Here is a 13,761-nt window from a genome sequence, read left to right as displayed (position 1 = left end):
GATTGACAGTGGCTGCAACAATGGGCGTAAGCAAAACAATGAGTGTGAGAATGGCACAGGACGGGGCTGTGTTTCGTTCTGTTGTACACAGTGTCGTTATGAGTTGGAACTGACGCGAAAGCACCTAACAACAACAACTGACAGTATTTAAAATAGTTGAGGGCCAAGCTCCGGAGAACTTTACTGTTTAGAAATTGAATGGAAGAGTAGCCAGAAAGGAGACCGGGGAGTGGCCAGGGAGGTAGGAGTTGGCGGGAGCAGCAGTGATCACAGATCCCAATAGAGGAGCAAGGGCAGGAGTGCTCAACTCTGTCTAATACTGCTGAGAGGACCAGCCAGATGAGGACAGAGAAATGGCCATTGGATTTGGCCACACAGAGGTCATTGGTGACAATGACAAGAGCAGGTCTGTGAATTGGGTTGAGAGGTGAACGGGAGGGGAACAAGTGGAGACAGAATTGTGAGGGGGAGCAGAGAGGTGGGGCAACTGGAAGAGGGTGCAGGGTCATGGGTGGGTGTTAGAGGATATTTGTTGGTGGGTGGCAGTGATTCAGTAGGGAGGGAGGGACTAATGATACTAGTGAGAGGAAGGAAAAGTGCGGAGGTAGGTCCTGAGAGGCAAGAGGGGAGGGCCCAGAGCAGCTCATGTTCAGCGCGTCCTGTGGTGTTTCTGCGGAAAGCTGCCCCTCCACCAGCATAGGTCGGGCAGTCCAACCTCCTTCCCAGGCAGGAGTGGCCTCTGCCTAGGCTAAGCCAGCCCCCTGTCACCTCTCCTTTCTCCTTGCTCCCCAGGGTCCAGGGACTCAGATCCCCCTTCTCAGCCTAGAGGTTGCCAGCAGCAAGCCCCCACCTCTGGGTTTGAGGGAAAGTGAAATTCTGGAATCACATAAAGGCCTTAGCTTCTGACTTTCATTCCCTCTTGGTGGAGCTCTGCCTCACCTCTTTGATTGCCATATGTCTTCTCGTTTTACTGTGGGTCTCAGGGAGATAAAATGAGCTGCACAAATACACAGAGCTAGTAAAGTGGGGATTTGAACTCAGATCTAAGCACTTAACCACCCTGCCAAGCTGCCCCTCACAGGCTCCTTACTCACTCTGATCAGTCTTAGTGAAGACCATGGGGAGAAGACCTCCTGCAGTCCCTTTCTCAAGGGAATGGATTAGAAAGGCAGATGGGATTCCTTCCCAATCTTCGTTACATGCGGGCAATTTCTACCTCTATCACTCTCTAGACAAGCTCAATATCAGTTCACTAGGCCTCTGTCCTACCCAGGAATGATTCCATTTAAGCATTTCCTCACATCCCTGATTGTTTGTTGGCATACCTCTAGAGACAGAGAGCTCACTACCTTACAAACAGCCCATTCTGGGCTGTAGGACAGCCTAGTAATTCAGTTGCTTTGGTTGAATCTCAAATCTGCTACCTACTAGTTTCCTGTGCCTCAGTTTCTTCATCTGTAAAATGGTAGTAGTAGTATTACTTCCTAGGGTAGTTATAAGGATTAAATAAGATGCTATATTTGAGGTATTTGGTAAATGATTAATAATAAATTTTAGCTACTAACATCATTATTCTTGAGGTAGAGCGAAACTTGCTTCCCCATAACCTCCACACTCTGGGTCTAGTGCCATCCCTCGGAACTCTAACCTCTTCCGCACTCACCTGCAGCCTAATCCTATTGTCCCGCATTTCCCCGTTTTCATTTTCTCCTGATGCCAGGGTTTCTTTTCTGGCAAACTCAGTTACTCATTACATAAATACTTTTATGTAATGATTTCCCTAAGATCATGGTTTCAGCAGAGTCACTGGTTGTTTGCCAGGCAAGCATAGCTTTGCCAAACACACAACTGGGGTGGGGAAATGGTAGCTTCAACGCTTCTCAGCTCCTGCCCTCACAGGCCTGCTTGTGAGCTCCCAGGCTTTTCCACCCCCCAGATCTGGAGAGGACCCCTCTGACTTCACACACTAAGCATCTACCAGCAGGGCAGGATATGTAGAGATGAAGAACCCACACTCTGGAGCCAGACAGAGCCAAGTTCAAACCCAGACTTGTGCGCTTACTTGCCGTGTGATCTTGGCTAACACATTTAGCCAAGTCCACAAAATAGGATTAATAATAATCTTGCCTACTTCATAGGGTGTTGTGAGGACTGAGTAAGATAACGTATGTGAAACACCCAGCACCGGGCCTACCTCAATAAACATTTTCCATTAATATTCTATGACTGTCCTGTCTAATATGGCTGTCTAGCATGAGCCCTTGAAATGTGGCTAGTCCAAATGTGCTATAAGTGTAAAATACATGCCAGACTCCAAAACATACAAAAAAAAAAAGTAGACTATCTTAGTAAGTTTTTATACTGATTATGTTAACATGAAAATATTTCACATATACTAGGTTAAATAAAATACACTACTAAAATTTATGTCACTTTTTTGGTACGTTGTTAATATGGCTAGTAAAAATTTTGAAATTACGTTTGTGGCTTGCATTATATTTCTTTTGAACAGTGCTATTCCAGTGGGCGGAGCCCTGGTGGCTAAGTGGTTAAGCAGTTGGCTGCTAACCAAAAGGTTGGCAGTTCAAATTCACCAGCCCCTCCTTGGAAACCCCATAGGACAGTTCTACTCTGTCCTATAGGGTCACTATGAGTCAGAATTGACTCAACAGCAATGGGTTTTTTTTAATTCTAGTGAGTGGTTTTTTTTTTTTTTTTTTTTTTTTTGCTTTCTTCAAGTGGGAAGAGAGATGATGCATTTAGGTTGGGGCATTTGAATTTTAGAGTGGTTGGACCTGTCTCTTATAGATGGTGTCGGACATACAGGGGCTATAAAACAAATGATAGCAGAACCCAGATGAGAACCCAGGCGCTTCCCCCATTGCAAAACGTGGCTTCCGGTCAGAACGATGCTGCCACCTGGTGGTCATCCACTAATGACTAATGCAAGCTTCCAGAGCAGCTGGGCTCCCTTCAGGACCAGGACTCAGCTGCCATGTACTTCCCAAGCCTCTGCAGAGGGGCTAGGACTGGGAAGGTACTTCTCCTCCTCCGCCTCCCAATGGTGCCCTGGGCCTTGGTTCAAAAGACAGAACCCTGAACAACGCTGAGGGCAGGGCCACCTAGAGATGCCCAAGGTCAAATGAGCTCTTTGACAGCCTAATTTCGTAAAGCCCCAGCCTGCCAGGGGTGGGAGGATGTAGCAATTTAGGGCACAGTCTGTGGCTGCAAATGTAACTTTGAATCCCTTCTCTGCCCCATTCTAGCTGTGTGCCCCTGGATAAGTCACTTAACCTCTCTGATCTTCAGTTTCCCCATATATAAAATGTGAAAAATAACAGTGCTTACTTCAACAGAATTGAATGAGATAATACTTGTAATCTGAGTCAACAAATATTTACAGAGCACCGGGTGTGCTCTTTTCCAGGTACTGGGATACAGCAGTGACCTAAACAGACAAGTGCAGTAATCACAAAGTCCAGTGGTTCTCACAGCGTGTTCGCCAGACCATCAACATCTGCTTACATCTCATGGTCCACAACTTAAGTCATATATGAGCCACATGTAGCTGCCCAGGGAGGCTGGGAACTATAGTCTTTTTTTCTGGGCATCCACGCGTCCAGCTGAAAATTGAATCTCATTTATAATAGAAGAAGGAGAGAAAGCATATTGAGGAACAATTGTCTCTGCCACACTAAGTGATTCTGATATAACTAGGCTGGGAGGTCTGGTGGACACTTGTATGCTTCCAATGATGGGGAGCTCACTATCTCATGAAGCTACTTTATTCCCTCTAAGAGCAGATCTATTAGGATCTATTAAGAAACTTTAATTTATATTCAAGTATACCTTTCTACAATTCTTGCCCACTGGTCTAATTCTACCTCTTTAGGATTACATACGAGATTGCTCCCTCTTCCCCAAGACAGAACTTCAGCTATTTGAAGTTCCTCATATGTCTTCTCTTTGGACCACCTAAGGTCAATAGTGTTTCCCTGTAGCCATGTCTTGGGAGAGGTTTTGCTGATCCCACATCAAGAGATTGAGAATGGTCTTAATATCACCCTCTCAGAACCACAGAGAGCCACCACGTCATCACTGAGGTCAATGAAGGCCAATTGGAAGTTAGAAATGGCTGGCAAGGCTAGAACTCAGAGGAAGCTATGCAGAAATGTATTCAATTCCAACGCTCCTGTAATCTTGTCTCTCTGTTCTGTAATTCCCTCAGACTTATCTTGCAGGTCATTGATTCTTTCTTTAGCTGGCTCTAACTGGCCATTTAAGTATTTAATTTCAATGATCTTATGTATTTTTATTTCTAAGAGTTCTCTTTGGTTCCTTTTCAAGTATACCTTATTATTATTTATACTTTTTTGCCTGCTCTTTTTTGTCCTATTGTGTATCTCTTTAAACATTTCTTATGTTGTTATTCTATATTCCTATTCTGATAATTCTAGTATCATGTGAAGTTTTCAGGGGGTATATAAATCTGTTCGTTGTTTCTGCTCTCACTCCTGGTGGCTTATTTCCTTGTGTATTGATTTTTTGTTTTCCTTCTTATCAGCTCAGTGATTGGTTGAACCTAATCTGTGGGAAATAGGAGGATCTCAATTTTGGGTGGTTTTCTCCTGAATTTGCTTTGGCTTCTGCCAGAAGCCAGGTGACACTCCTGCCTGCGACCACATCAGCCCAGAAATCTGATGATTTCTGACTCAAGGTGAATGTCAAATTCAGCTTCCTCACCTTGAGGCTGAAGATCAAGGTGAGGACAGAATCAAAGTTTAGCACAGACTCCTGCATTTATCCGCAGGGCTACCCCCACATTTCTTTGCCTAAAGCTCTCTGCTCCTTGATCCATTTTAGCTTGATATCCTTTTTCTTATCTCTTTAATGCCTTTGGAGATTTTCCCTACTCTTTGGGATCTCAGGAATGCATGTTTGTGCTAACTTATTCAGGATCTAGAAAGGCCATTTAAACTTTGTAGCTGGCTGAACTACGTCCTTTTTTTTTCTCAATAATTCATGAAACAAATCTTTATCGAGCCCCTACTTCGTGCAGAGTCTGGGCAGACGTTGAACAAGACATACTCCCTGCCCTGGAAGAGTTCACAGATTAGTGGGAAAAATAGGCTATTACAATAGAGAGTGACTAGTAGTACCCAGTATGGAGAAGGGACGCTGTGGGAATTCAGTGGAAAGGTACCTTGAGGGGCATCCAAAAAGCCATCTTTAAGAAAGTGATGAAAAACTGATTCTAATGGAAGAGCAGAAGATAGTGAGGCCAAGTGAGGGGGAGCAGATACAGTACTGAGTGAGCCAAGCTGGGGGAAGCTTGGCTGGGCAAAAGGCTGGAAGCGTGAGAGAGCATGGAGAATTGGGAAAGTGAAAGGAACTAGGTTTGGCTTGGGCAGAGTGAGAGCAGGCTGAAGGGTGTGGCAGGGCCAGATCCCAAAGGGCCTGGTAAAACAGAGATTGGGTTCTATCCTGAAGACAGTAGAGCTAGGCAGTAATAAAACAGCAGTGGAGTGATATAATCCAATCAGTTGTTTTTTTTTTAAATTATTGTTGTAAAAATATACACTACATTTGCCAATTCAACATTTTTCACGTGTACAATTTGTTGTTGTTGTGTGCTGTTGAGTCGATTCTGACCATAGCAACCCTATAGCTACCCCATACGACAGGGCAGAACTGCCCCATAGGGTTTCTAAGGAGTGGCTGGTGGATTCCAACTGCTGACCTTTTGGTTAGCAGCCTGAGCTCTTAACCACTTCTCCACTAGAGCTCTGTGAACAATTTAGTGGTATCAGTTACATTAATCATGTTGTGCAGCCATCACCAATAATTGTTGCTAAATTTTCCATCACCATAAACAGAAACTCACTGCTTCCTGAACAATGGCTCCCTTTTTCCCCCTCCCTCCTGCCCCTGGTAACAACTAATAAACTTGGGTCTCTAAACATTTGTCTATTCTGGATATTTTGTATCAGTGAGGTCATAGCAATCTACTTGTCGTTTCATGATTGACTTATTTCACTCAGCACGTTTTCAAGTTTCATCCATGTTGTAGCATGTATCAGGGCTTCATTTCTCTTTATGGCTGAGTAGGATTCCACTATGTGTTTGTACCCCATTTTGCTTACCCATTCTTCCATCCATTGATGGACATTTTGGTTGTTCCCACCTTTTGGCTATTGTGAATACTGCTACAATCCAATTAGTTTTAGATCACTGCTGCGGTGTGGTGTAGGGATTGGAAAGAGCCAGAGGGAAGACCGGGAGACCTATAGAAAAGGAGACTGTTGCAGGAGTTCAGGACAGAGAAGGTAGCCTGAAGGAGAAAAGGTGCAGTGCAGAGTAGATGGATTCGAGAGCAGGAGGGACCATCTCTGAGGAGCTGGGTCGGAGTTGCAGAGTTATATCCGCTGGCTTCAGGGTCACGTGCCAAGGCTGGGCTTCCATGGTCTGCAGTCTCAGGTGGGCAACAGCCCATTTATTCTGTACTGTCTGTCGCAGAGTGGCCAAGAGGCTGCTGCATGCCGACCTGAGCCCCCGGCGATGGCTTGGCTTTCCTTGCAAACAAACCCCTCCACCTCCTGAAAGGAACTACTTTCAAAGACCTGGCTGATTGCATCCCTGGTTACCAGGAAACAAGAGCTTAAGTTGCAAAGTCCCGTCACAGGAAATAAAAAGAATGCTCCAGCAACCACCAGCTTTTTCCCACCAGGATTCCAGCCAGCTGTCACTGATGCAGCTTGGCATGAGAAAGGAACAGGCATAAGAATAGCAGAGGCTTCTTCAGTGCCAGGAACTGTGCTAAAACACTTTAATCTTGTTTAATTTTTATAATACCCTATGAGGCAGCCATTATTATGAAGAATTTTCACTAACTGGCTGAGAGGTTAAGTAACTTGCCTAAGGTTACAGTCAGAAGTTGTAGAACTGGGATTTTCCTCCAGGCATGTCTACCTCTTGTTGACCTGTGCACATCCTACCTTAGAAACCAGGCTGACAGGGCAGCACCCCTATTTTTTCTAATACATTTTTTATGACTTGATGGTTTTTAAGGTCAGGTATTCTGTAGAACGTTCTCTAATTGGGTTATGGGTTTCTCATGTTTAGAATGAGGCTATGGGGTCTTAGGAATACCGCACAGGTGGAGTGCTCCCCTCATCACGGCCTATCAAGGGGTACATATCAACATCTTTTCACTAGTGGTATCAACCTTAATAATTCTGTTAATCTTTGCCAAGTTTCCCCACTGTGAAGTTACTACTTTCACTCTTTTCATACTCTGTTCCTTGAAAGATAGCACTAAGCTCAGGCCACACTCATGGGGAGGGCTTAAGTTCCACTTTCTGGAGTGAGGAATATCTGCTTTTATTTGTAATTCTTTTGTGAGGAAGATTTGTCCCTTTGTCCTCATTTATTCAGTCATTTCTATCACTACAGACTCCATTATACGTTGGGTTGTAATCACATCCTTCATTTTCAACATGAAGAAACAGGTTAAAGTTGACTTGTTTAAGTTCACAGGGTAAGTTGGTGGGAGCCATGGCAAGATCCCAAGTCTCCCAGGCTCTTCCAAGGAGTGAAGCAGAATTGTGGTAAAGAGTGGAGGTTTGTAAATCCAGACAATGGAGTATTATTCAGCAATATGAAGGAATGAAGTACAGATACACGTCACAATGTGGGCGAACCTTGAAAACCTCCTGCTAAGTTAGAGACCAGACCCAAAGGACTACATTTTGCAGATTTCATTTATAGGAAATGTCAGCATAGGCAAATCTAGAGACAGAAAATAGATTAGTGGTTGCCTAGCAGGGGAAGCAGAAGGGGAGCAACTGCTAATGGGCATGGGTTTTTTTTGGGGGGTGGGGGTGGGGGTGTGTGATGAAAATGTTCAAAAGTTGATTGTGGTGTTGGTTGCACAACTGTGAATATACTAAAAACCATTTATTCACTTTAGATAGGTGCATTGTATGGTACGTGGATAAAACCTCAACATAACTGTTTTTAAAGTGCTGCTCAGGAGTCAGAAGTGATACTTATAAGCTGCTGCCTTTGGCAAACTATTTTCTGTAGTGGGTTTCTTACGTATTTGATGGGGATGACAGCTCCTTTTGCATCAGGTTTAAGATTCAATGATGATTAAACTGCTTAGCACGGTCTGGTATATAACAAATGCTGCTTCACCACAGTAACCCACTTACATCTCAGGACCTGTCTACTTATTCCCTCTGCCTGACTCTTCTTCCACACAGAACATAGCTTACTCTCTTGCCAGTTTCTGGTCAAAAAGCCCTGGGTTGATCTCCCTAAATAAAATAGCATACCAACTTTCCCCTCTAGAAATAATCAGTACCTTGTACTTCCAGTGCCCCCTCACCTCTTCAGCATGGGACATTCAGCACCTTCCCCTCCCTACTGGGCCTGGCTAATTCTATTCATCCACTAACCACTGTCCTACTTTCAACAGGCCTAGCTCAGTCCTGCTCTAGGGACATTGCACATGGGTTTCCTCTCCTGGAACGCTGCTGTCCACACATACGTGGTGGCCCCTTCCTAAGCCATTCGCATTTCAACTTAAATGCCACTACCTACCCAGTGCGGCAGTCACCATCTCGGGGACCAAACCCATTGCCATCAAGTTGATTCAGACTCATAGTGACCCTACAGGACAGAATAAGAACTGCCCTGCAGGGTTTCCAAGGCTGTAAATCTTTATGCAAGCACACCGTACGTTTCTCCCAGACAGGCTGGTGGGTTGGAGCTGCTGACCTTTTAGTTAGCAGCTGAGTGTTTTAACTACTGTGCCACCAGGGCTCCTTATCACAGGGATGGACCTATCGTAATCCCTTGCAGAACACTCAGTACCATCTGGTACCCTTAGTCCTCAGAGCTGGATGAGCTTCCTGAAAACAAGAACTTTTTTTTGCTGATGAAAATAGGACTTGATGTGTATTTGTGGAGTGACTGAATCTCCACGTACTTTATGTACTGATACGGAACAATCTCCAAGATCTGCTGAGTGAAAAAAAGCAAGACGCTTTAAGAGCGCGCTATCAATTTTGCACAGAAGGTGTGGTGGGAGAACACACACCCACACGTGTTTATATATGGAGCGTGTCTGGAAGGCTCCTCTTCTGCTCAGGCTACACTTGGCTCAACAGTTCCCACCCTGCTCTGGCTCTTTAAGCAGTCCATTTTTGGAACCAACATCATTTTTGAAACAAGGTCTCCAAGGCCTCGATCAGCTTTACATGACTAAGGCAACTTAATGTCATCAGGAGCAGTGTGGAAAAACCCAAGCACAGCATCACTATCTCACTTATCCTCACACTCTCGGAAGCAGTATACTCCATTAAATACCTGCTGTTTCATCACAGCCTAGGCCCTGGTCAAACCTAGACAGGAGGAAGGAATCAAATACCCCTGAGGGGTGGCCCCCACATGAAGGAGATGAGTCGAAACAGAGTACGCGAAGGCAATTTATTAACAGAAAATAACTTGAGGAGTCCTGTTCACAGACGGCGACCACGGCGACCCCCCTTTCTGCGGGTGCTGTCGGAGGGGATGGGGGTGACATCCTCTGTGGGGAGGAAGAGAAAACATCATTGTCTGGAGTTGGATGGGAAGGTCTCTGGGCCTCCCTAAGCAGTGTTCTAACTGATCTGCAACAGACCCTCTTTTCCCCCAAATGAGCCCTCAACATAGAACGTGTGAACATGGAGCTGCCCACCTTACTTCCTGAAAATTCTTGATGTGGTCTAACCTTACTTTCTAGAAGGGGAAACTGAGGCTCAGTGAGGGTAAACGACTCCCACAGTGTCAAAGGCAGATATGACAAATGCAGGTGCATGTCACCTAATCTACTGACTCTGTAGAGGAAAAGCCTCCTGAACAGAGCGACTGTCTCCTCTTCAATAGGTAAAAGGTTGGAAATGTTCTTAAAAAATCTTAGGGTAGGAGAGGGTTAGAAGTTTAGACTGAGGAGTCAGTACATGTTGTTACCAACCACAGAGAAACAGTACGGAAGGGCTATGACCTCCTTCCTAGGAGTTATAAGGAACCAAGAAATGACATGAGGGTAATTGGTGCTATACAAATGTAGCACTTGCTGTGGTATTCAGTGGGTAGGGACTAAGGATGCAGAATGTCTTACAATGCAGGAAACAGTCCACACGAAATGCCAGCAGCAACCCCCTTAGGAAACATTGGGAAGGAAAGACAATTTGTAAATCAGTTCCACCAGATGCCACCTCAACAGCTGCACATAACGCAGATGCAGATGGGAAGGACAACACCCACACTAAGGTGATGAGGGGCATTCAGGAAGAGATTTTAAGTCACACAGTGTCCCCTACAGCCCTCATAACAACCTAACTGCCAACAGCCATCACACCAGGCCCTGTGCTCATTAGACACACAATTTCTGAGGTCAATGCTTCAAAGCAAAATAAGTATTAGCCAGAGGAAGGCACTTACCAATCCGCCCAATCTTCATTCCTGAACGGGCAAGGGCTCTGAGGGCAGACTGGGCCCCAGGCCCAGGGGTCTTGGTCCTAGAAAACAAAGGTCTAAGTTAAGGAAGGCCTTTGGCCATCTCTGGCTGTTTCAGTTCTTAAAGCTTCTACTCAAGTCACTGGGGATTCTCCTTTCTCAGATACCAAAATCCTCTTCTTCAAAGGTCTGCAAGCTTGCTGTAAAGGGCCAAACAATATTTTAGGCTTACCAGGTCACTTATGGTTTTTGTCACATTTTTTTCCCTAAACAATGCTTTGAAATCGGAAAAAGAAAGAAATAAAAAAAAACCACCCCAACTATTCTCAGCCTACAGACCATACAAACACAAATCGCAGGCCAGGTGTGGCCCTTAGGCCACTTAGCCCTGCACTGCCTGCAGCCTGTTTAAGGCACTGTCTCTTCCTATCACATGCTGTCATTTTAAATTTTAAGTCTTCTTTGGTCCAATCTGTCTATTTCCACCTCCTCTACCCACCCTGGAAACGCTGGTACTGTAGTGGTTAAGACCTACAGCTGCGAACCGAAAGGTCAACAGTTCGAATCCACCAGGCACTCCTTGGAAACCCTATGGGGCAGTTCTACTCTGTCTATGGGGTCGCTATGAGTTGGAATCGACTCGACAGCAACAGGTTTGGGTTTTCTACCCACCCTAGACCAAGATACCGTTCTCTTTCCCATAGACCACTTATTTGTCCTTCTGTGACCGACTAAATTCACTCAGCATAATGCCCTCCAGACTCCTTCATGTTATAAGATGTGCCCATGGACCACTTTAGAACTTCCTATTTTATATGTTCCCCACCCAGCAGTCATCTTAAAAAAACACAATCTCATCAAGTCACCACTACTGAAAAGTTTTCATGGCTTCACATCCCTCTTTTGGCTAAAGTCCAAATCCTTACCACATCCTACAAGATACTACAGGAACTTGGCCCTGCCTATCTCTGGCCATACCTCATGCCACTCTTCCTCACAGGAGCCAAGTTCATTCCCATCTCAAGACCTCTTCTTTGCAGTTGTCTCCAGCTGCGATACTCTCCCTCCTGTCCTTCCTTCACTGAACTGACTCCTGGCTCATCATTAAAGTCTTACCTTAAATTGCACCTTATCAACGACTCCATCCCTGACCAACACCATACTCTTGCTTCCTAGCACTCGCCACACATTCCCTGTTCTCAGCTGTTTAAAGTCTGACTCCCCCGCCCGCCCAGGTACCATACAAGGGTAGAGGCTACCTACTTTTTCCCACCACCCTCTTGCAATTCCCACTCAGATGACTGGGTGGGGTTATGCAAATAAGATAACTGTGGCCCACTGAGGGGACTGGTCAGTTTTGCCTTAAAAGAGAGCCAATTCCAGAGCAGAGAGGAGAGCTCACCACCACCAAAGGAGAGACCTGCAAGAGATGTGCAGTGGGCTCCCCACCCCACAGAGCGAGAAAGCTGAGTGTGGGCAGAGACTGAGGGCCAGAGAGAAATCTATGCCTAAACCACAAATTTGAGACTTGCCAGCTTCCACAACCACATGAGCCATTTCCTTTACGTGGTTTGTGAGGATTTTGAGAGATGTTGGAGTGAATTAGGGAACTCAAAGATAGGAGGGAGAATACTAAGGGAAGAGGAAGTAGCTGATGTTAGAGATGGAGTGGTACGGCAGCTTGGAAAAGTTAGACATTTGGGACATCTTTAGCTTCTGCCTCATAGGAACCAGCTTTGTGCTGATCCTTATAAAAGAAATTATTCATCTAGGGGGCGGAAGCCTATGATCAAATATGTAAATGCCTAAAATGTCTTGTGCAAAGTCATAAAGGAAAAACAAAGATTCAAATCTGGGTGTCCTGGTGCCCAAGCCCAGTGGTCTTATCACCACCCAGCCCCAGTCCCATACCGATTTCCTCCTGTGGCACGGAGTTTGATGTGTAGGGCAGTGATGCCCAGCTCCTTGCACCTCTGGGCCACATCCTGGGCAGCCAACATGGCAGCGTACGGTGAAGATTCATCTCGGTCAGCCTTCACCTTCATCCCACCAGTCACACGGCAAATGGTTTCCCTGGGGACAAAAGCAGTCATTTCTTTCTTGTTCAACAAAGACTCACTGATAGCTTAATGTCCTAACCAGGAAAAAGAACTATAGCTCATTTATGACAAAGGATGGAAGGTCACCGTGAATATGGGTCCTGTTCCTGACAAATGTTAAGTGCCTACTGCCTGTTAACTGTATAGCACTGGGGATACAAGTGAGCAAGATCACATGGGCTCTGCCTTCATGGGGCTCACAGACTAGTCAAGTTGGAAGACCTAATACAGCTTAACTCTGTATTAACACTTATATTCAGCTTCTATTTAATCCTGAAAACTACTTTACAAAGGAGGCACAAAAACATTTGTGAACTAAATGACCAAGCACAACATTCAAATTTTAGTTGGCCTGGTAGCCACAGCAAAAAGAGAAACACTTCCTCACGTAAGCCACCTTATCTGGACAAAATAGTGATTCTCTTGGGAGAACATCCTAAACTGTCACTTAGTCCCAGGGCCATTTCTTCTCCCAGCCCCTTGCCGGCTGAGCTCTGTGACTAGCCACCCAGGTACTTACTTGCCAGAAAGATCAGTGACATGGACAAAAGTGTCATTGAAGGATGCAAAAATGTGGCAGACACCAAAGACATTCTCTCCTTCAGCCACCTGAGGTCCAAGGCTGATGACCTGCTCTTCCTTCTTTTCCTTCCCCTTGCGAGGTGCCATGTCTGAATGGAAGGAAAAGAACTCCAGTGTTAGCAACAAAAGGTTTCCAGCACCTCTTTTCCCTGGCTATTATAAGGTAACCCCAAGTACTGCTCTTGTGCCAGTCTCCTTCCACCCAGGACTGTTATAATCACTCACCTCTGCCTAAGTCAAACTCATTTTTCCACACACTCTGAAAACTTCAACAGGTTATTGAAAATTACTGACACTTTGCTAAAAAGGCAAAGTACGTTTCTATGTATTGTCGCCAGCAACCACCAAAAGCACAGCTCACAGCACCTACAGGATATAAGCTTAGGGCTCTAGAAGCAGATGCTGAGCATATAATTGTTAACCAGTTGGCCTCCAAATCATGAAAAACACACTGGCTTAGATCTCTGCAGGCCTTTGAGTTCAAACAGCTGCTCTGTAAACCTGTGCAAATCAATTCCCCTCTCTGGGCCTTATGTTCCCCCAAATGTAAGAGCTGGACAGACCTGCCTGCCCGCCA

At 45.3% G+C, this 13,761-nt stretch overlaps 1 protein-coding gene across 1 annotated transcript; it reads right to left on the bottom strand.

The window, feature by feature from the left end:
- Window positions 1-9,471: 9,471 nt before the first annotated feature.
- RPS14 (ribosomal protein S14) lies at window positions 9,472-13,590 on the bottom strand. Its single transcript, XM_023739143.1, has 4 exons — window positions 13,123-13,590; window positions 12,415-12,576; window positions 10,489-10,565; window positions 9,472-9,592 (listed from the first exon to the last, which is right to left on the bottom strand). Exons 1-4 carry the CDS (start codon window positions 13,269-13,271, stop codon window positions 9,525-9,527), a joined length of 456 nt encoding a protein of 151 aa, XP_023594911.1. The 5' UTR covers window positions 13,272-13,590; the 3' UTR covers window positions 9,472-9,524.
- Window positions 13,591-13,761: the final 171 nt, after the last annotated feature.

The sequence above is a fragment of the Trichechus manatus genome, unplaced genomic scaffold (assembly GCF_000243295.1).
Source record: "Trichechus manatus latirostris isolate Lorelei unplaced genomic scaffold, TriManLat1.0 scaffold00130, whole genome shotgun sequence".
NCBI lineage: Eukaryota > Metazoa > Chordata > Mammalia > Sirenia > Trichechidae > Trichechus > Trichechus manatus.
The sequence above is the reverse complement of the archived record's forward strand: the minus strand, read 5'-3'. Positions and strand labels throughout refer to the sequence as shown.